The 22,815-nt window shown below is 41.6% G+C and overlaps 1 protein-coding gene across 9 annotated transcripts in view; it reads left to right on the top strand.

Annotated features, from left to right (window-relative positions):
• znf536 (zinc finger protein 536) overlaps positions 1 to 22,815 on the top strand; it is a 783,894-nt gene that overhangs the window by 542,348 nt on the left and 218,731 nt on the right. Inside the window, exons 6-7 of one of the 9 annotated variants that reach the window (XM_072518144.1) lie at positions 689 to 793; positions 3,776 to 10,906. The exons of 7 other annotated variants lie outside the window; for them this stretch is intronic. In XM_072518144.1, coding sequence (XP_072374245.1) covers positions 689 to 793; positions 3,776 to 3,783 — 113 coding nt within the window. In that variant the 3' untranslated portion in view covers positions 3,784 to 10,906. Of the gene's footprint in view, positions 1 to 688; positions 794 to 3,775; positions 10,907 to 22,815 lie in introns of those variants that run through there. One more of the 9 variants, XM_072518145.1, reaches the window with a different exon arrangement.

The raw sequence follows: 22,815 nt of genomic DNA, 5'->3' as shown, positions 1-22,815 counted from the left end.
TATTGTGAAGGGAGTTGTAAATAAATTACATTCAGATTTTTAATTCTAACATCCTGGAATGAGTTTGAATGAATCAGACAGGCAAGTTTCCATTTCTACTTTTGGCTTACTAGAAATTATTTTATTATGGATAATGCCAATGACACCTGAATCTATTATTACTTGACTGGTGGACAGAGTGATGAAATGAAGGGCCTTGCGCATGAAATTCATTTATATAGTCAAATATTATTTGACTCAAGTGCTTCTTAACCACACTGGTTTGTTGCTGTGGGTATAATAAGTCAAATGTATGCAGATCCAAAGAAGAGGGAGAGACACAAAGCTTTGGATGATGTTTTATTTATTTATTATGTATTTGCTGTAAATGATGAGGTAGTGTTAAAAATTCAGAGAAAGCAGTGCTTGAAGTCAATTCCAGATGTGTCACGGTGACCAAACTATAATATTCAGGTGTTACACTAGAAAGTGACTGATGTAGCAGTAGTGCTTCGGAATGGACCTCTGATGCTAAAGGTCCAAATAAACTACTTCATAAATTAAGTAACAGTTTGAGGCTTTCTATGTGAGAATGTAAAGAGCAGTAACTACATTGGGTTTTCTGTCTGGTCTTGTTTACTTTCACTGATGACTCTTCCTTCCGCAAGGCTGCTAACTGTAAATTTTTTCACAATATATGCATGCCTAGGTTTGGGGAAGACACAAGGCAAATACAATGGGTTTCCATGCAAGGAATGTGGTAAAGTCTTTAACCAGCCCAGCCACCTTAGGACCCATTTGAGGTCACATACAGGTAAGAGCTGTAGCATTAAAATCATTTACCAAAAATGATAAGGCAATAGGGTGCGCTGAAAAACTCTGTTTTAAACCACACAGAAACCAATAAGATGCACATTTCATATATAGTGCCCCTTAACCTCCCTACTTCAATTTCCCTTCCATAAGATTTAGTTGAGTACTACTTCTGAACTTCACAGTACATTCCATCTTTGTGAAAATGTTTGAATTTTGTAGTGCATGACCTGTTAAATTTACATTCATTTTATTAATGTTACAGAAGAAATAACTATCATATTGATCCATAAAATTGCTGCTTTCCTGTGTAAGGAAGGCAGTCCTGATCTTCAGCATTCAATCACCAAATTAATCTTGATGTAATCGATTAACTTAATCACAATTTGATCATTTTAAACTTAACTAGATTTTAAGTGTGATTGACCTTATCAAGAACTGAACACCAAATCTAATGACCAATGTGTATTGCCCAGGATTCAGTTCAGATTTCACAAATTTGATATTTGAAATATGTATTTAATATAAGCAAGCAGGGAATATCATAAAATGCTAAATATAATTAAATTAGGTGTTTTGTCACCAAATGCCTGCATTACCTACTTCCAAGAAAACGAGTTTTGGTTCAAATGCTCAATTGAATATATTTACTTAAGAATTAAATAGAGAATGTTCCATTAATTTACATGTTTTTATTGCCCCAATAAAGTCAATGACTCGGAATTTTGCTTCATGTTGGGAGAGTATGGGACATATCCTGGCTCCTCCAACCCAACCCGGGAGACAGAGGCCTGGGAGGTTGGGTTTTCATTCCCAGGATGAGCGGAGGTGGGGGAGAGGTGGGCTGGATTAGAAATTAGGCCTACCGCTCCTGGAATTTGGGCAAAGGCTGCTACATGCAGGGTTGTGCTGGCTGGAAGGGCTGCCTTGATGTTCTAGCACTTTGTTGAAGTTATTAAAAAATTACTGAAATTTTAAAAAGCCCTCCAGACCTCATTCCTCACCCCCCCCCCCACACACACACTGACCATACCCCCATGCCAAACTATGCCACCTCATGGCATATGATCCATTATGCCTTTCTCCCCATCCCCATGGCTCCTCATTTTCCAAATGATAACCCATGCCCCTCTACATGCTTGTCATAGCCCCTCTTATCCTGTATGCTAACTTAGTGCTCATTGATTTAAAAAAATATAGATGTTGAAATTCCTTTAACTTTTCTTTTATGAAAATAAACATTCCTAGTCTCTAACCACTTGGAGATGTCAATCAAACTGCTCACTTAACTGACACCCCATTGTAATCATATCAGGTTGTAAAATCAATAATGCAGCACAAATACAATAAAGATAATGCTTAGGCCTATGTCAACAGCTTTGACAGTTCCAATGAGCCTTGACAGTTCCAATGAGCTTTGCCAGGTCTTTGACAGCTTTGGTAGTTCTTTGACAGCTTAACAGTTCCTTGATTGCTTTGAAAGTTCTTTGACAGCTTGGCAGATCTTTGATAGCTTTAAAAGTTCTTTGACAGCTTGACAGTTCCTAAAGAGTCTTCTACAGCTTTGACAGTCTTTTACAGCATTGGCAGTTCTCTGGCAGTTTTACAGTTCCAATTAGTTGATGCACTTTTTATGCATAATCATGTCTACTTTTAATTCCAAATGGCACCTGACCTTCAAATAGTGCCTTACTTCTCCCAAAGGGTGACAACATCCCAAAGATGTGCTGGGCCCATAACCAAAGGGTTCCCTTATATCTCCAAAGGGGTAACCTGGATCTACAAGCAAATACACAAGGTTCACACCTGCTCCTATAAGGTCAAATCTGCATGCTTTGTGTTTCAGCCACCTACCTCTTCAAAATCAGACATGAGTGGAGGCATCTGCTGACTTATATGGGTAGCTGCCTCTGAGAACCACGGGTGTGCAATTTATAACCTGCCCCCATTCCCAGCCCTCACCCCTTTAAAAATGCCAGAGGCAGGGTTCAGGGTGGGACTTATGAATTTGGGCCTATACCAGCATTTTCATGCAACAGGAGAGCCTCTCCATCTGTGTGAAAATACCTCTCTGATGCCTGCTGCAGTTTGTCTTAGTTTGTTTGAGTCCCCTGTTGTCCACAGTGGTAGCAATCATTTTTGAAATTCTTTCTGTAATTTAGTTTTCGCAGTTATTCATTCTCTCTTCACAGTAAATGATTTAACTAGACTTCTGCTAGCAACAATTGTTTGGGGAAGTAAGCTGTTAGAAAATATATTTATGTACTTACAGGCTCAGTCCAGGGCTTCAGAAAAGGGTGGGTCAAACCTACCTGGAGCACAGAGCTGTTGGGACAATTACTATATCACACTGATATCTTGATTAGTATCTGATTTAGACCATAGGCCGCTGTGGTTAACTTCCCCTACCCTCACTCACCCCATGCACATTAGTGATTGCAGTTGTGATCGACCAGGGTGAAGATGATAGTTGATATTGGTGCTGAGCAGTTATTCCAGGACAATCTCCTTCCAAACTTATTGCTTTGTCAGAAATGCCAGATTTAGGATATAACTCATGCATACCTTTGAACAAATGTATTTCCAGTTCTATTGCTAGTACATGGAATGATTCTTGTACTGAAGGGAAACAGAAACTTTAAAGATTCATGCATGGGCTTTAGTTAGGAGATTAACTTCTGATAGTATAAGTCAGGTTGCTTTAGTGGATGTGAATATGATCGCAAAATCATAAACTGCAGTGCCTAATTCCTATTTTTGAAATCTAGATTAAAATCCATTGTAATATCATAATACAGTTTTAGAAATTAGGTTTTGAGAACCCAATGACAACCATGGCAAGAATAGAAAAAAAGGAATGCTGTGAATATTTAAGTGTTTTTTTTTGGCAAGGGTTTCAAATGGAAATAATTTGCATCTCCTTACAAAATGATAAAGCCTGGGTTTCCAGTGGTTTACATCTGTCCCATTTACGTGCACACAGAAAACTGAATGGAAAAATAAAGGTTTCGGACATCCTGGAAAGTGGAGCTCTCTCACAAGAATGGAGAATGCCTGGCAGGCAACTGGGTCTAATTTACTGAGGAAACCCCTGCATAATTATAGAGTTGTATGTTGGCTATTGAGTAAGCCATAACTTGCTTTAAGGATACACAGTGATCCAGTTCAATGAAATGCAGCATTGAACAAGTAGACAATTGACTAGATGGTCATGAATTCAAGACCTTTCTTCATTAACCTAATTTGTGCTGCATCACTGCAATCCTTACTACTATTCAAATTGATTGAAGTTATGTCTGTATCACTTTTGTCATTGTTTATTTGGAGTTGAGCAGGCAATTTAGATGGTGCTGCCCCTTTTAAGATCAATTGTTTTATATTGAAATCTCTCAAAGTGCTCAAATACACTGTTTTTGTTTTGTGAGGACATATCATGTATTGGCACGGATGTAACAGTAAAAGAAACTTCTTCATCACAGTAATAAATGCAACACTCAGATGCAGTGTTTAACAGGTTCTTTAGGACAATTAGTATAATTTAAAGCATACATTGGCTGGATTACTCAGAGAGAAGTCACAGATACACAAGCTCTGCAACTTTGGTGTAATGAAATTTCAGCCGTCGGTGGTATAAATTACCAAAAGGTCCACAGGAGACAAAGCAATTTGTTGTGGTTTATCATCACCAGTAACCAAGATTCATTTGTCACTTCCAAAATGCTGCACCATTTTCTCTTGTAGCCAACATGAGGAACATTTCTTTTGCTGAACTATAATACTGACCCAGTTGCTGTAAGATAGATTATCGATATATATATATCTATAGCCATTTATTGCAGGCTAAAATGCCATATAGTGTCTCTATGTGAGTAAAGAGATAGGATGTGGTAATGTTCTTTTTCTATCTGAAGTGTTCTTCAGCAACAGAGCCACACATTTCACACTGAAGAGTAAACATGAGTTCTATTAATAAGAACAACTGTATTTTCCTGGCTGGCACATCTCTTTTAGATGTTATCATAATTTCAACAAACCTGTAGGATCAGTATAAAATTGTGGTAATCAGAAGAGTTTTGGTTTAGGTACTATACCATGAAATATGCAAAAACATTACCACAGCAAGTCCACCAGCACCTGTAAAGAGAAACAACAGGTTAATGTTTTGGGTGTCAATCCTTCTTTAGAATTTGCCATTTTTGTTTTTAGTTCAGATTTGGAGCATTTGCAGTCTTGTTTTAATACAGATCCAATCTGCATTTTCTTATGCCATTACCAACTCAAGAGCAGTACATGAAAGCTGGTAATAAAGTCATCAATAGTGCATCTGGTCAGGCAGACATTGCCATTGGATTGATATCTGTATTCATTTTGAAATTCAAAAGCATTTTGTTGTCAATAGCTAACTTGAAAACTAGATCCAGATGTAAATCATTCAGCAAAATTTAACATTTTGAGTGCTGGTTCTTTGAACAACACATCACAGGACTAGTTTATTTTGAAGTGATCTTCAGTGAGATTAGACACATGGATAATAAACATAAGCGCATGACTAAACTTAATTTCTATTATTGAATCCAGTAAAACAGCATTCTTCATCTTTCATCATAATTCACTCATTTATATCCCAACTCTTAATGTAATATGGTTTTGGTTCTTTTTAATAAAAGCATCCCATGTGATTACAAACAACTTTTTGTTAAGTGTGTTACATGAGATGTATTTGGAACCATTGTTGTGGTTCCTTTCCCCCCAAATTTCTTCAGTGCACCCTGTGATTTTGCAGCTTTTACATGAATGAGGAAAAAACCTACAGGACTAGGATGGGATTAACAGATTTCAGGAAAGGGGGTTGTCCTGTATTTCAAGAAATGCAAAATGTTCCCTTATTTTACCATATATACACACTGATTGGCGATTATGTTAAGTTAACCTTTTTGGCAGCTTAGTTCTGGGATCAGATCAGCCACTGATTTTCACAAACTGTATACATGTTACAGCATTGTCAATGGAAACATAATTCAATCTACTCATGGAATTCCATTGAAGCTATAATGGTAGTGCAGTTATCCTAAATTATAACGGATTTAAAAGCAAAACCTTGCAATAGCATAGATAAGACCGAAGACTTTCTGAAGAAAATAGTTCTCCCCTGACATCAGCAAAGAGATTTTGTGAACACATTTGTGGACCTTTACATGCATTTCATACTGGGAGCATTTGTATTCGAGAAATTGCTTGCCAATAATGCTAGAACATTACAAAAGCAACCCTTGAGTATGGTCTACTTAGAATTCAGTAACAATAACGTTAGTTTTGTCATTAAAAACTAGTAAAGTAATAGATTTAATCATTAGAAATTAAGTTGAGTCTGGTGGATGGCGTGGGTCCTGAGGCAAGGCCTGGAGATGAGGGAGAATCTTGGGGTAGGTGAGCGTCTCACCTCGAAAGGGGATCAGTGAGGGTGGTGCCACACCCACACCTCTCCCACTCAAGGCCCGAACAGGGTAAAGTGCTGGACTTCATCTCCATCTGAAGAGCCTCAATTGGGACAAGGGCAGGTGGGCAGCAGGGATGTCACCATGTAATATTACGGGCCTCTCACGTGGACTCACCAGCAGGGCTCCATAAAGCTTCTTGCCAGGTGTTACACTTTTGGCGGGGTGAGGATGGTTGTGGAAATGGAGACAATTGTGGCATAAAACCAACTGAACAGAAGTGGAAAGAAATCTGAGGATGAAAGTAAACTTAATTCTTACTGGGACAAATTTCTACTTTGGGTCTAAGTCAATTCTAAACAATTATAATCTGCAGAAAACCCCACATTAAAAATAAAATACAAATGAAGCTGATTCAGTTATATCTTTGACACCATATTTAAATTTCACCTCATTCACATAATTATTCTCAGAACTAAGTGCAAATTCAGATGATTCCAATGTGGGCGAGGAAAGTTTTGGCTAAATCATATTTCAAGGTTTGGGTGTGAATTAATGGAGAGAGCATTATGATAGGAAGACAAAGTTTGGATGAAGACATTAGTATCCACCAGTAAAGGCAAGTTTAGGATTGACATTGGGAAGTACTTTTCACACAGTGGTGAATACAAGATTGGCTTTCAAAGTAATCTGATGGAATCAAACAATCTGAAATTACTCAAGAAAGAATGGATGCTGTGATGAGAAAACCATAGGTTTCTATGAATAAGATAGCTGTATAACTTCCATTATCCATACTTGTATTTCCAATTTTAAAATAGGCCTCAAAAGTAGAAATGGAACCAGTTTCTTGAACACGACTGTATTTTACAAAATCTATAGAACACGACTGTACTGTATGATGTTATTTTTATTTTACTTTAGAGAAGCTGATGACACAAATAGACATTTTTAACATGGATCATTGAAGCAAAGTTTTGAAGTATATGCCTCATGTGCAGGGTATTAGTAGATGCTGAACACTCAAATTAGATTGGGTTCAGAATACCTGAAATTTGCAGATTACTGATTCTGAAGTCTTAGCATAAAATTATGGGGCAGTCAGCGATTGGAGGGGTTCTTTTTAAGTTATTGAGGAATTTTACTTAGATTCAACGACAGACAAAACCCGTTAGAATTTTGTTACAATTGGACTAGCTCAGAAGGTGGCTAGGAAAGTCTCAGTAAGATCAGCTTGTTTTCAGCTGTAGTTGCCACTCAGAGTGCTTATCGTTTCGGTGTCAAAGATGGAACTGAATTTTCAGCCTGCTTGAACTATGCTTTTAGCTCCATAGAGATTCCACATTTGACATCTAAACAGTGAGTATTGCAATTATACAATTATGGGATGCAATACCATTTTGTGGCAAATGTAGGTGCTTAGTGGTAATTTAATCTGCAATTATATGATGGTAAGTGCCGTCGGTGCTTTATCACACTTCATCGCTTTATTTGAGAATATTTTGAACTCTAATCCCAGATATTTGACTGGCAATTTAAAAATTGCACTGTCACAGGAACCTACTGTCCCACAGGGATGCTGGAAAACATTGAAGTAGCACACTTCTCTATTCATGCAAATTTTCTTCTTGTTTGTCCCTCCGTTAAATGATTTCCTGGGCACCTGGACACTTTGTAGCTCCTGCAATGACAGCTTTTGAATTTAGAAACCAGGGACAAACATATCACTGCAAAGGGCTCTGTGATCCGGGAGGAAAATGAAAATGACTATTAAAAGTAAATATCAATGATAGTCTTCTAATTAAATGGCAAATTAAAACTGAAGTTTTGACAATGCCTGTTATCAGTAAGATGATAATGGCCAGTAATCTGGAGCGAACAGTAAAGCAGTGAAAGCTGTTGACCTAAAAGAAAGCTATTTGCAAGGTCTAGCAAATTCTGTGACAAGAATATCTCTGTCTTGATGTGCAGTTGATTGTAGTGTGGATGAATGGAGATTCTGAGCATGGAGCTGCCCAAGTAGCCAATCTCATTAAAGAATTTTCACAGACAGTCAAATAGGAAATGAAAACCCTAATAATGAATCCACTTTTTAAACATTTTACAGAGTGTGAAATAAAGATTGGGACATATGAATGGGGTTAAGGTAGTAGTGGAAATATCAAGAACAACTTAAACAAAAAATTAGTTAAAATAGTAAATCATAATGGAGAGATTTAACAACATTCCACAGTTTTTTTCAGGGTCAGGTCAGTTGTTCATCAGTAGTTATTACTTAGTTCAATGTTAAAAAATAGTTGCACCTCATTGAACAATGTTTAAATTTTTATAGAGTGTCTAACAATGATATTAGAGTGGTTGAGGGAAGAATCTCACCAGATCAATTGATTTCACTGATTGTTAGCTGTGAAGGCTGGGGGTCCACAGTGCAACATGTATTAGATCAGTGAATGACATACTGTAACTTCAGGATTTCCATATCTGCACTTAGGCTAAATTCTGACATTACGGTAAGACCCTGAGGTGTAAAGATGGTGAACATTGACGGTTCACCAAAAATCCTGCAAATTTCGGGCCTTTGTTAAATTATACTTATATTTTTATAGCACTTGCAGCCCAAGTTAAAACCTTAAACCTTCCAATATAAAATGAAAAAATATATTTGTTATCAAACCATTAATGTGTAAGCTGTAAAGTCCTGGGGTTGTCCCTGCACCCTGAATAACACATATCAATGAAAAAAAGTGGAGTATTATAAGTTTATCCATCGTATCATCCATTCAGCCTTGTGGTATTCAAGGCTGCTTACTGCTGTGTGTAGTGTAGTGCATACATCAATGTTCTAATTGAATGCAATGGTAACACGGTGCTTACAATACAAGCTGTGCTCTATGAACAGGTGCACAACTGGTGCAGCACTGGTGTGATCTCTATGTTCAAGAATAGATGTAATATTTTTGTGAATTTAAAAGGACAGAACACAGTTGCTGGTAATGCCTTATAATTATAGCAGAATACCTGCCACTACAACGTTGAGAAGTTGTAATCTCTATTGTTCGTTAAGTCTCTGTACGTGTGCTAAAGTTCAAGAATATTTGGCAAAAGTAATTCTCTTGAAAAAACACAATATGGACCTCTGGACCCCTTGTTAGCATTGTAGAATATACCAGCCTGCAGCTTCCCAAGCCAAACACCTGCTTTGTGTTGTGATTTGATGAAGGATGTGCCTGTACTTTGCACAGACATGGGCAGTGACTTTTCCTTTGGTCCAAATGGTACAACTCATTGATTGATAGCTTGTTCAAGTGATATAGTTCGTTATTAAGAATTTTGGTAACTGCTATTAAAACTGAACCAGCATCTGTTTCTTGGAATTTTAAATCTTGAAACCAGTTACTGTATATGTGTTTGACGGAGTTAATTTCTATTCACAATATCCTGCAATGAGCAAGTGGAAAGCATTCTTAATATAAAACCGGAGCTTCCTACCTTATAAATCTAATCTATAAAGTATATGAAAATTAAAGCCATATTTTTCTCCAGATTTCTGTTAAATTCTTGCCATTTGTCAGTACAGTACATTTTTGTAATTTATTACCAGTTTTTATCACTGTACTTTCTCCATTATGTGTTTGTTAAACTGTGTGATTAGCAACCTGTAAATCTATTTGGAAGGATCTATAAGATATGCTGCCACCTGTTTTCTTGACTAAGTGTATATCAGTACCAGTCTGGGAGAGCTGGTTAGATTGGAAAGCACCTTGCCTAGATCTTTCTCAAACTGTAGTCAGTGCCTGGTAACTTTTTTTAAAAATTACTTTTAGTTTTTAAAGGGATATTTTAAAATAGAATTCTTATTTGTTAATATGTGCGGCATAACAAGTATTAGCAGCTGTTTATTTTTCCCTGTGTTCACTTGCAGAGAGAATATGGCTTTAAAGAACAACAGGGAGAAGTTCAACTTGCGCATTTTCTGGTATGAAATGAGCTGCACAAAGCCCCAAACCAAATTCAGCATTAGGCCTCATTTGAATGATAAAGGTGAGCTGTGGGCACCAATTGGATCTCTCAATCCAGTTCGCCTGCTGCTCAGGGGCTGACAAATTCTGATAAGCACCAGCTAGGAGAGCGGTCCTGTAAGCACTGCCGTTCCTGCTGGCTGCTCTGAAGTGTGGCTTTTAAAACGTTTTGTGCCCATTTCTTGAGCAGCCTCCAGCAGTCCCTTTAAGGTCCATTAGTTTGACTGTTGAAGACCCAGTGCCACTGGGCAGATTTAGCAATCAAATTTAGCGACTAGGCAAGCTCCACCTATCTGAATTGCAATTCTGCTTTGAGGTTCTGCAACCAAGGTTAGGCCTCAAATTCGCAAACATAAGGCACCTAGCATACGTTTCAGATGGGCATCCTGGATATTTCTAATGTATATGCTTCCAATATCGTGACCCGCTTGCTTCCAGGCTAGCTTGGATGCACAACATGGTCCCCTAAAATGTGCAAACCCAAAAATCATTTTATGCCTCAAAAACAGATGAAGGTGAGTTGAATTTCTCCCCCAATATGTGTTACATGTGTTTATAGGGTGATAAAACCTGAACAAGTTGCTTTTATAAAGTTGTTGAAACTCAGTATGATATGTAGGTTAAAACTGAATAATAGTATTAAAAATGTTTGACAATGAATGATGGGTAATTAGTGGTTTTGTGCTAATAGTCTGACACTGCACCCCCGATCAGATATATTTTCTGACGTCTTTACACAGCTACAGAGATACACATGAACTTATACAAGTTTCTGAGAGTTTCACTTATCTTGCTTTAATATCAAAATGAATATGAAAAAAAACCAAAATAGAAACTCAGGCTGGCCATTCGTCTTTATCCACAAAACCAATTATTAAAGCCACAACAACACTCTTTATCCACTAAATGATGCAGTGAAAAATTTAACTTTAATCCATGTTAATAAAATCAATTATGTTTTGAACAAATCACCTACTAAACACAGTTAAGATATGTTTGCATCCATTAGCTTGGTGGGCCTTTATTTCAATGATCAAATATTACATTTCATCATCTTTCAACTTACACATTTGGAGAGGAATCCTGTTTTCAAAACTACGATATTATTACTAATTTGTTATCAGGGAGAAAGACAGTAGACAAACCCTAAAATGTTCTCAATTCTGATATTAATTCTGAGAATCTTTATGCCAGCAATTACCATATAAGCTAACCTTTGAACTTTCAAACAACAATTTTATTTAAAAAGTTGATTTATTCATAAGTAAATAGAATGCAGTGTGACTAAAGTGCAATGGTTCAAGAGGCAATTATTAGATTTATAAGTACAAAAGCCTCAGTGTTGCAGCTTGTAAGAGCTCAGCAGTTACTGTACCTTTCAAAACTAGTATGTAACCATATCTGTTTTAAAAGAGTGATTCATATTACTTCCAAAGCATGAGAAACTCTTTCTCGTCCCCACCACAGGAAACTTGAGCCTGAATTTAATGAGCTTCAATTGGAATGTGGCCTTTGAAAAGTACTACATTTGAAAAGTTGGAACATTAAATTTTGTAATGATGTAAAACATCTTCAATTTTTGACAGGACAATGGCACTTATTGTACTTTATGGGTCCAGTGGTGATTCAAAGGTCACTTTTTGTATGACTTCTCAGATGAGGGCAACAGTGAATGAAAATTAGATTACAACCGTGGAACTGTTTTATCTATCAGTTTGGAAAGCAGCACACTAATAAAAAGACCAAAGAAGAAAGAGATATAGAGCAAACAAGCAACGAGAAGTTAAACAAATGTAAAGGAGATGAGTGAGCAAGATGGATGAAAGAATGTCTCTGCATTTCTTATTTAAGTTAGCCATTCACTTGTAATTGTATAATAAATGAAATATCACACTGAAGAGATTGTTCCAAAAATGCACTGTTCAGCTTCACTCTCCTTTGCTTAATACAATTAATACATTTTGAAGAATTGATCTACTTTTGATGCTTCAGTGGTCATCATGGGGCAGCACGGTAGCATTGTGGATAGCACAATTGCTTCACAGCTCCAGGGTCCCAGGTTCGATTCCCGGCTTGGGTCACTGTCTGTGCGGAGTCTGCACATCCTCCCCGTGTGTGCGTGGGTTTCCTCCGGGTGCTCCGGTTTCCTCCCACAGTCCAAAGATGTGCAGGTTAGGTGGATTGGCCATGATAAATTGCCCTTAGTGTCCAAAATCGCCCTTAGTATTGGGTGGGGTTACTGGGTTATGGGGATAGGGTGGGGAGGTGTTGACCTTGGGTAGAGTGCTCTTTCCAAGAGCCGGTGCAGACTCGATGGGTCGAATGGCCTCCTTCTGCACTGTAAATTCTATGATAATCATTTACTGGCTCTGAGCTGATAAATGGGAAGCATTTTTAAAATTCTATCCTGGGATGGCAAGGCTAGTATTTGTTGCCTATCCCTGACTGTCATTGAGAAGGTGAGATGAGCCACCTTCTTGAACCGTTGTACTACACCCACTGCTAAGAAGGGAGGATGTAAGAACATAATAAGGGCAGAAGTAGACCATTTGGCTCTTCAACCATGTTCCACCATTCAATAAGATTATGGTTGATGTGATGTATGGCCTTAAATCCACTTTCCTGCTTGTCCTCTCCCTCCACTCCTGAGCTCCTTGACCCCCTTATTATAAATCTGTCCAACACAGCTTTGAATATATTTAATGAACCAGCAGCCACTGCTTGCTAAGACAGAGAACTCTGAAAATTAACAATTCTTTGAGACAAGAAATCCTCCCTCATCTCCATCTAATTGGAGACTCTTTATTTTGAAGCTCTAACCCCTCGTTCTACATTTCTCCCATGAAGGGAAAAACTCTCTCAATATCTAGCCCACTCAGAATCTTAAATGTTTCAATAAGATCAGCTCTCATTCTCCTATGCTCCAATGAGTACAAGCCAATCCGCTCAATCTTTTCTCAGAGCACAACCCGGTCATCCCAGGAGTCAACCTGGTGAACCTTTACTGAACTGCCTCCAATGCAACATATCCTTCCTTAAATAAGGAGACAAAAACACCACAGTACTCTCAGTGTGTTCTACCAACTGCCTATGCTGCTGTAGCAACACTCCACTTCTTTAATATATCACCCTCCTTGCAATAAAGGCCAACATTCCATTTGCCTTCCTAATTACTTGCTGTGTACCTGTATACTAACCTTTTGGGATTCATGCACAAGGACACTCGGATCCCTCTGTACCGCAGTGTTCTGCAGTCTCTCCATTTAAATAATATTCTGCTTTTCTTCCCACCAAAGTAGGCAATCTCACTTTTACCCACATTATACTACATCTACCAAATTGTGCATATTAATGGAACCCATCTGTATCCCTTTGCAGACTCTGTGGGCGTGATTTAATGGGCGCCTTGCTTTTGAGTGAGAGCACAACGTGGCCTTTAGATTGAGGGGGAAAGGCCAAAATCAGGAACCACGCAGGGCGCTGATCGGTTCTCGATCTAACTGAACCACTCCCTTTGGTGAAATCGAAATCCCACCGTGGCTTGGCGAGAAACCAACAATCACCACTTAAAGCCAAACTCCATACAATTAACGTGAACGACCCCCGTGATCTAACCGCCTCCCCACAAGTGACCATGTGGGGCCGATTAATACACCTTTTTAAAAATGTGAAGCTGGCAGAATAGCTGGTTTGGGGATCTGAGGAAGTGAGTAACCATCTTTGCTCCCGGACAATGAGCCAGGGGCACTGGAGTTGCTGCCCCAGTACGCAGCTTGGGAGGTCCAGTGGGGAGGGAGTGGGGAGGGGGGTGGGGGGTGGCCTGAGTTGCGAGATATGGTGGGCGGGGCCAATCCACCCGTGCGGCCCGGTATGGTCATTGATCTTACGGAACTGGGTGCTGGTCTTCCTGGTGATGCTCCCCGAGGAGACACTGCCACTTCCTCCAAGGCTGCCCTGTGGCTGGCCCTCTGAACCTCTCAGGGGAACAGGGCATCCCGTCCGGACTCAACTGCATCCCACAATCTGGCCAGGTCGGCATCCCCGAATCGTGGGGCTGGTCTCCTTGGTGGCATGGCTGCGTCTGTGTGGGGTTTGCTCTGCAGGATCGATTTAAGTGCTGCTTCCTCTTGGTGGGGGGCGGTCAGGCACAAATGGCGAATCAGCCGGCAGGACCATCATTTGCAGCGTGAAGACCATGGGGCGTCGTTAAGTGGACCAATTAATGTTTTGAACCGGTGACTGCCTCGCCAAGTCCATCGTTAGGAAGCTCACGGCAGTTCCTGCTCGCTACCACACTTAGAAACATTTCCATTAAATTGCGCCCTATTAATCCTTCTTGCAACTTGCTTTCCTACATATCTTTGTAACATCAGCACATTTGAGTACAATACACTCTTTCCCTTCATCCATATCATTAATATAGATGGTAAATGAGGCCTTGAATAGTAGAGTTCCAGAATTGTGACCCAGTGACAATGATGATATACTTCCAATCAGGACACTGTATGGCTTGGAGGAGGACCTTGCAGGTGCTGGTGTTCCTATGAGTCTGCTATCCTTGTTCTTCTTGGTGGCAGCAGTTGCAGATTTGGAAGGTGCTCTTGAACAAGGAATGGCCATTTCAGAGGGCATTTAAGAATCAACCACATTGCTGTGGGTCAGGAGTCACATGTAGGCCAGCCCAGGTAAGGGTGGCAGATTTCGTACCCTCGAGAACCAGATGGTTTCATGGTCATCATTTATTCTGTTAAGCTAGATGAGGATCCAAAATAATCTTTGCATTACACTTTTATATTTACCCATTGATGTGCATTGACCCCATATATGTCAGATGCAATAACTCAGCCTTCATCCCAATTTCTCTCTTTTATATCAAATGTCAGCATGGCCCAATTGGTAGCACACATAGCTCTAATCAGAAGGTTGTGTTCAAACCTCACCCTGGAACATTCGCCTATAGTCTAGGCTGGCATCATGTAATAGTGAATGAACATGGTACTATCAGAGCTATTGTCGTACCTGTTCCAGTGGTTTGATGTTAAACAAAAATCGCATAGCATTATTCAAAGAAGAGCAGAGTTGTCCTGGCAAGCATTTTTCCCTTAAAAAGTAACACAAAAATTACAGAAAGATCCCTTATTTAATAAATGAAACACTTTTCGTATTCAGGTTTCTGTATGATAGTAATCACACTTGGGTGTGATGTAGTCTTTACTGAGTTCTTAGTTCAACGTCAAATGTGTGGTATAAATGAGCAAGCCCACATTGTTATAGTCTGTAGACATATTATAGTACTAAATATACATTGACTGCAGACCTGTCCAATGCTCCCCTTACAGCTTCTCTTTCTTGAATCTAAAAAGTTGATCAGACTAATTAGACCAAGGTCCCACTTAATTTTGTTACCAGTTATTCAGTTTTAGCCTTTCTCAATGCTGAGGCCCATGTTGGGTGTCAATTGTAAGATTTTACACTCTGGAGGGATAAAACTCTTCCAATTAAAAACTCTAAAGTCTGAGTTATTAATTTCTAAAACTAAGGTCCTCTGTTGTGCTTGACTGAACAAGGTACGAATAACTAATAGTTATGAATCAAGTAGAATAGATCAAGCAAGATTTTGTATAATACTTAACACAAATTCGTGAAAACAAGATGGAAGTTCCTCACCCCTCAAGTTCCCAGGAGTCCTTGAGCGTTGCCAGCATAAAGCGATGTCTTTCTCTGTCGTGAAGTGGCGTTGGACTGTATCCAGAAGAGTCAAACCCCAGAAGCCAAGGTAACAGCGTGCCAACAAAGATTCCAATTTTTCAACTTAAAACATTTTTTCCCCAATTAAGGGGCAATTTAGCATGGCCAATCACCTACCCTGCACATCTTTGGATTGTGCGGGTGAGGCCCACGCAGGCACAGGGAGAATAATTTTTCAACTTTTATCCCTCGATCTCATTATTACCCCTCCCTTATTTGGAAATAATCCAAATTCACCTCTTACATTGGTTTAGGATGTGAGTCATCTTGTGTCATCCCACATCTGTAACTAGAGCCATATGGACTAAAGACAAATGTTCAAATGTTAAACATAACTGACAATAAATGTTTCCTTCTGGTACAGATGTATTAAAACAACACATGGTTTGTTTAAATATAAGCTATCATTCTGAGAACAAACTACTTTTAGCCATTTCTTTGAACAAAGCTGCTGAATATGACTCTTAGGCAGCTTTAGTCAGAAAACAATTAAATGTCTGTTTCTCACAAACAAAAGTTGCATAACATCCCAATTGTCTTGAGTGCCCTTTGTCTCACTGACAGAAATTCAAACTGAACCATTAAAATGTGGTTAAGGAATAAAATCCATAGGAGTTACAGACCAACGAAAAAAAATCAAAATGAGTAGAATTATCAAAATCTTACTCTTTACCTTAAGAAGTGATGTTTGATCTTGTAACTGCAATGCCATTCACTGAAAGGTGTCCAATGGTAGCTCTTTAAATCGCTAGAGATCAATCACATCCTCAGTCTGTCCAAGGCCATTTTGTATAGTTCCATTCATGTGCTACAGTATGTGAGTATTGTCCTGACTTCTCTAAGTAGAGACGCAATTCTCCCCTGTAGGTTGCTGCATAAACAACACTAAAATTGGGGGTACAACATAAAGTGGCATTTGGTATTCCTGGAGCCACTCGTGAATCACGTGCACTGAGTTATATCCCAGTGAATCAATCCCATTGTGTGATTTTTAACCATTTTAATCACTGAGCAATGACCTTTATAAAAGTTTGTAGGATGGTCCTATATAGTTAACGTACACTGCTATCCAATAAATGCAATGCCTCTGTGACTCCATGCCTTATTTGGCTGAGTTGAAAAAAGTTAGACTTTTAAGAGTCAATGTTCTCAATTATTTGTAGAGTTTAACTGAAATGCAACAGATTGTATTTATTCCATTACAGAAGATGTTATTATATGTTCTTTTCCACCTAAACATTCAATTAACTCATCTCACTGTTTAGTCCTGGCAAATTTCAAAAAATATTTTGCTGCTTTAACCTTCTTTAATATGAAATTGAAGACACCAATCATAATAAAATAACTGATGACACATGTAGTATTTAACCAGTTGTTTCCACAGTTAACTCTGATAAATTTAGTGCTGTTGAAACACACACGCATTCTGAAGCTCTAAATAGAGGGCGCGATCTTCTGGCCCCGCTGCGCTGAAAAAGCAGCCTGCTAAAAAGACCCCTCTCCCAGGATCTACCCGACTCAAATGCCTCACGAGATGTCGCAAGGGGAATCCGCCCACAGTGGGCTGGATCAGTTTTTGGCAATTCTGCATATTAGAACGAGGCAGCTAGCCTCACTCTAATGTTCAATTTCCCAAGGTACCTGAAGTTTTGCGATTCTATCCCTTTGCCTTGGGGACCCTCCCACAAACAGGGACCAGACAGATTGGAGGCCGCCCAGCTGCATACCCTGTGTGCAGGGTGGTGCCCTGCCACTGCTGGTGCCACCTGGGTACCCTGTAAGTGCCAGCCTGGCACCCTGGCAGTGCCACCTGAGTACCAGTCTGGCACTGCCAAGATGCCCAGGTTGGCACTGCCAAGGTGCCAAGCTGGAATCTTTTTGCATGCATGTGATCGGGCCGGGCATGTCCGCTGTGGCTGTTCGTGGGGGGTGCTGGAAGACCCCTCCCATGTTGCGTTAGGGCTGGGCGTTTAGTTGGGGATTTTTTTTGTGGGCCTAAAAATGGCGTCCCGATCTCTCGCTACAATGGGTGCTATGTGTGGCCTCGGCCGCGCGTTCCCTGTTTAGGCCCCTTATTCAAAGCGAGTCGCGTTGGATAGCCATGTGTTCCTCGGCATTGCGAGTGCCAGGAAACACGCGGCTAAACACGCTTGCTGGGGGACTTTGCTCCCTTTTGGGAAGATTGCTCTTACAAGAGTAGTTGATTCAATTGGAGAATCAAAATAGCTTATTAAACCGGTATTAATGCCCTGCAAAACTAACTGTTTAGCAGATAGTTCCTGCACTATGACATTAGATACTATATAAATATCATTTTATACTCAAAAAAAACTTTAATCACAGCCCTGTTTTCTATTCTGAAGACAGTCTCATCTCTAGCAGTAGATTGTGTCAAAATAATGTTACACAGTGAAGGAAGATTTATTCTACTTTTATTAAAAGTAGACATTTATATACTGTTTATATGAGCTGCTTGAGTGTAATACAATAATTTTCAAACAATGTCATAAAAGCACATTGCACTTCAGCCTAACAGTTTGCTTCAGCACAATTCTGAAACTTAGTACTTGCTGACAGTGGCCTGGAATCTCTGCTACGCGACACCGGCAATGCGGATCGCGAGCGGGCAGAGAATCGGGCGGCCAGCTGAAATCAAGGTCTGGCTGGGCGCTGAATCGACCGCTATACTCTGGTCCCCTGCTGGCTGCAAGATCGGGGTTCTTGCCCACGTGCCAGCGGGAGGATGGTAATGGATGCAAATGGGTCCCAATGTCCCATTTTCTTCCACTGAGCGGGCCCGGCACCAAATTCTTCAGTCCCTCGCGATGCTCTGGTCCTCCAGGCCGGGAATCATGTGGGCGCGGATCACTACAGGTATCACCAAACGTGAACCTGATGTGGTGGTCCAGGCAGTGGACCAAGGGGGTACATTTTAAGGGAGTTGCCCCCAATGTCCATTTAAGGCCACCCTCCCACCCCACAATGCATTACCTTCCCACCTCTCCCCTACCAGATGCCCCCCCAGGAGACCTCCTAAAATATAGATCCCCCTCCCCCTGTGACCCCTAACTAAACAAATGCCACATGGAGACCCCTAAGATAGGAGACCCCTTCCAGGGATCCCCTAAATAGGGAGACCCCCTCCAGGGACCCCCTAACTATAGGAATGCCTCCTACAGGGAACCCCTAACAAAAACAAAAAAACCCACAGAGACCCCATAAATAGGAGACCCCCACAGGAACTCCCTAACTAAACAGACCCCCACAAAGACACCTGTAGTAAAGAAACCCCCCTCCCCCCACAGACTCCACAGGGGAGAAACCCCTGTCTGGAAGCTAGAGAGCAGTCCAGACAGGGGCAGTGAGAAGAATTACAGTTGTAACACTCACCTGGAAACACCATGGGCGAAATTCTCCCCCAACGGCGGGATGTCCGCCGACTGGCGCCAAAGCCGGCGCCAATCAGACGGGCATCGCGCCGGCCCAAAGGTGCGGAAGGCTCCGCATCTTTGGCGGCTAGCCCCAACATTGAGGGGCTAGGCCGACGCCGGAGGGATTTCCGCCCCGCCAGCTGGCGGAAATGGCGTTTGTTTCCCCGCCAGCTGGCGCGGAAATGCGGCGCATGCGCGGGAGCGTCAGCGGCCGCTGTCAGTTTCTCGCGCATGCGCAGTGGGGAGAGTCTCTTCCGCCTCCGCCATGGTGGAGGCCGTAGCGGAGGCGGAAGGGAAAGAGTGCCCCACGGCACAAGCCCGCCCGCAGATCAGTGGGCCCCGATCGCGGGCCAGGCCACCGTGGGGGCACCCCCCGGGGTCAGATCGCCCCGCGCCCCCCCCCAGGACCCCGGAGCCTGCCCACACCGCCTGGTCCCGCCGGTAAATACCAGGTTTGATTTACGTCGGCGGGACAGGCAATTCCTGGGCGGGACTTCGGCCCATCCGGGCCGGAGAATCCAGCGGGGGGTCCCGCCAACCGGCGCGGCCGGATTCCCGCCCCCGCCCAATCTCCGGGAGCGGAGACTTCGGCGGGGGCGTGATTCACGGCGGCCAACGGCCATTCTCCGACCCATTCCTGGAAAGAGAACAGCTGTGACCTGTGTTTAATCTCCTCATATCCTTTAGCTGTAAGCTATTCGTTCATTTCTGTTAGGGGCTGTGATTGACAGCTTCCACAAAACAGCTGTGAGTCATGATTCATTCATCTGCTTCACTCTAAGTGCTGTGTTTACAAGCATCAACCACATCAAAGAGAGTTAAGGGCTATCAATTTCCAGCTCAGTACTTCAAAATGAGTCAATAGTGAAGTGGCATGATTAGAATGGTTGATGTTTGTACACATTGTGGTTACAGCACTTAGAGTTACTCATCCAAGAAGAAGATTAATTATTCCTGCACTTTTTCTGCACCAAATAAAGATATAAAATTAGACCACATGGTCATGCTTGCAGTGCTCATCAGGATGTGGGACATGTACCAGAAGAACAGCTGAATATCAATATGATCAGTTTCTTAATATCTTCTCCGCAAATAAGAGCCATTACTTTTCTTACTACTTGATTAAGAACCAATGGCTGGAGAAATTCAATCACACCCAAAAAAGACCAGAAGACAGTCCAGCAACTGCTCTGTGCACCATTTCATGCTGACCTGTGGCCTGAGCCAAATGTGGAGTGGGGCCTCATTTAAATGCTTTGGTGCCTAATGTCAAATACGTACCCTTTTCCAGTGGTGAAATCAGACTGCTGTCCCATTGTGGGGCTGGGGGAGGCGATCCAGAAAGGGGCCATGAGCCTGTTGGCAGTGTGCCAGAATTTTATTTGGGGCCCATGAGGAGCCCCGATTACGGAACATTTCGGGTCTTTTTGAGTGGTGTCCATGGATCCCATGAAGAACCGCTCATTAGGCCTCTCGATATCTTCATGCTGCCGCTTCATCCATCTGGAGCTGAATTTCACAGTTGAGCTGTTACACTCAGAAGGACCCTAATTTACATATTTTAGGAGCCTAACACCTACAACCTTGAACAGTTAAAACTTGCCAAACCAATATAGAGTCTGGGAAACTTTGGCAAATTTCAGAGCTTTAATGCTTCTTTCAGACATAAATGGATGTTTGTAAGTTGAATTTCTCCTCTGGTGACGCTTTCAGTATCATTACACAATGAATTGGATAGCTTTTAAGCCAACACCGTTTTAATGATCATTTATTGACAATTTATGATGGGAGCTCATTTTTGACACATTACGAGGAATGTACCGGCTGTGCAGGCTGGAGGGATATTCCGGTCCCACTGACGGCGCACCCGCGCCTCGGGTTTCCCGGCAACGAGGGGTGCGTTCAACGGGAAATCCCATTGACAAAGGCAGGATCAGAAGATCCCGCTGGTGAGCCACCTACGCCACCGAAAAACACGCGGTGGGTTCCGCAGAAAATCCCACCCATTATATATTAAACACAGGAAACTAGGTCACGCAGAGTGGGAGGCCTAAGAAGTGAACATTGATGACATCAGGATTGGTTAATCTACTATATTCAATAATCAAATCTCAGTGAAACATCACCTTGACTTTCTTCATAAGAAAAATTCCCCAACTCTAAATTTCTTGCTGATGTACAAAATAAACAGATTTGCATATAAACAGCTTCCATTTGCACAGAGATTTCCTGTGTTTCCTGAAGGAAGTTCATGCTAATCACTGAGAAAGTCAGACCAATTTAAAAGGTCATACCACCAACATGAATGTAAACATTTCAATAGGCATGTTATAAAAAGGCTATTCTCTGAACCACACTGTTTTCTGGCCTTGATAAGGATACAGCATGATCTTGTTATGGCTGTTTGACCTCTTCGCCAGAATACACCAACAGTGAAATGAAAATCAATAGCTGTTACTGTTACCTGGCAACACATCTGAAACGTTGTCAAAGAGATCTTGGGTGAGATTCAACAGCACCAAAACAGAGTCCCAGTTTGAGCATGTTTTGAGGGGTGCTTCTTGGCACTAACATTGCACGATTTAACGGGACTTTGTTTTTTTTTGGCCTTAGCGAGGAACGCCCGCCCGTACCTAATTTCCTGCACTGACGAGCTCAGCTCACCAGTGCAGGAAGACAAATGGCGCCCTGATCTTTTGAGCCGCCCCCCCCCCCCAAAACCACTGTGGGCAACTTACCTCTCGGGATGTGGGATGTCCTCAGACCCCCATCACCCCACCTGTTAACAGCAAGGCACCCCCTGACCCGATCACTGGTATGGGCAACCTGGCACCCGGGAACCTTGGCAATGGCACACTGGCAGTGCTTGGTGGCACGGCCAAGGTGGCTGGGTGCTATCAGGAGTGCCAGCATACAACCTTACCTGAACACCCAGGGGCCTCTAATGGCCTGGGAGACCCACCCAGGTGCCATTACGCCTGGTCTACATTTGTGGAAACCAGTGCAAAACGGCACCATGGCGAAGTTTCCTAGGCAAAGCCGTTATTTCCCGGGTGCTGGGTGAATGCGGTGCAGACATATTTAAATTAGCCTAATGGCTTATTTAAGTATGTTAATCTGGATCTCATCCAGTGAGGGAGAGATCTCGTTAAATGTCTCGCGACGTTTTGAGCACTGCGAATCTTGTGAGAGTGCTCTCGCTAGGTCCAGTGGTCTTGTCGTGTCACCAAGTTGAGCGCGTTAAATCTCACCCCTTGTTTTATTTATTCACTGACATTGCATCACACTATGGGTGGTAATTTACTGTGCGTGACAGGGTTACAGCCAAGCGTCTTTTCAAAAGGCCCCCCCCCCAAATGAAATACTAATTAGGCACTTAAGTGGACAGCA

The sequence above is a fragment of the Scyliorhinus torazame genome, chromosome 10, assembly GCF_047496885.1.
Source record: "Scyliorhinus torazame isolate Kashiwa2021f chromosome 10, sScyTor2.1, whole genome shotgun sequence".
NCBI classification, from domain to species: domain Eukaryota; kingdom Metazoa; phylum Chordata; class Chondrichthyes; order Carcharhiniformes; family Scyliorhinidae; genus Scyliorhinus; species Scyliorhinus torazame.
This window is presented reverse-complemented; position numbering and strand designations above follow the sequence as displayed.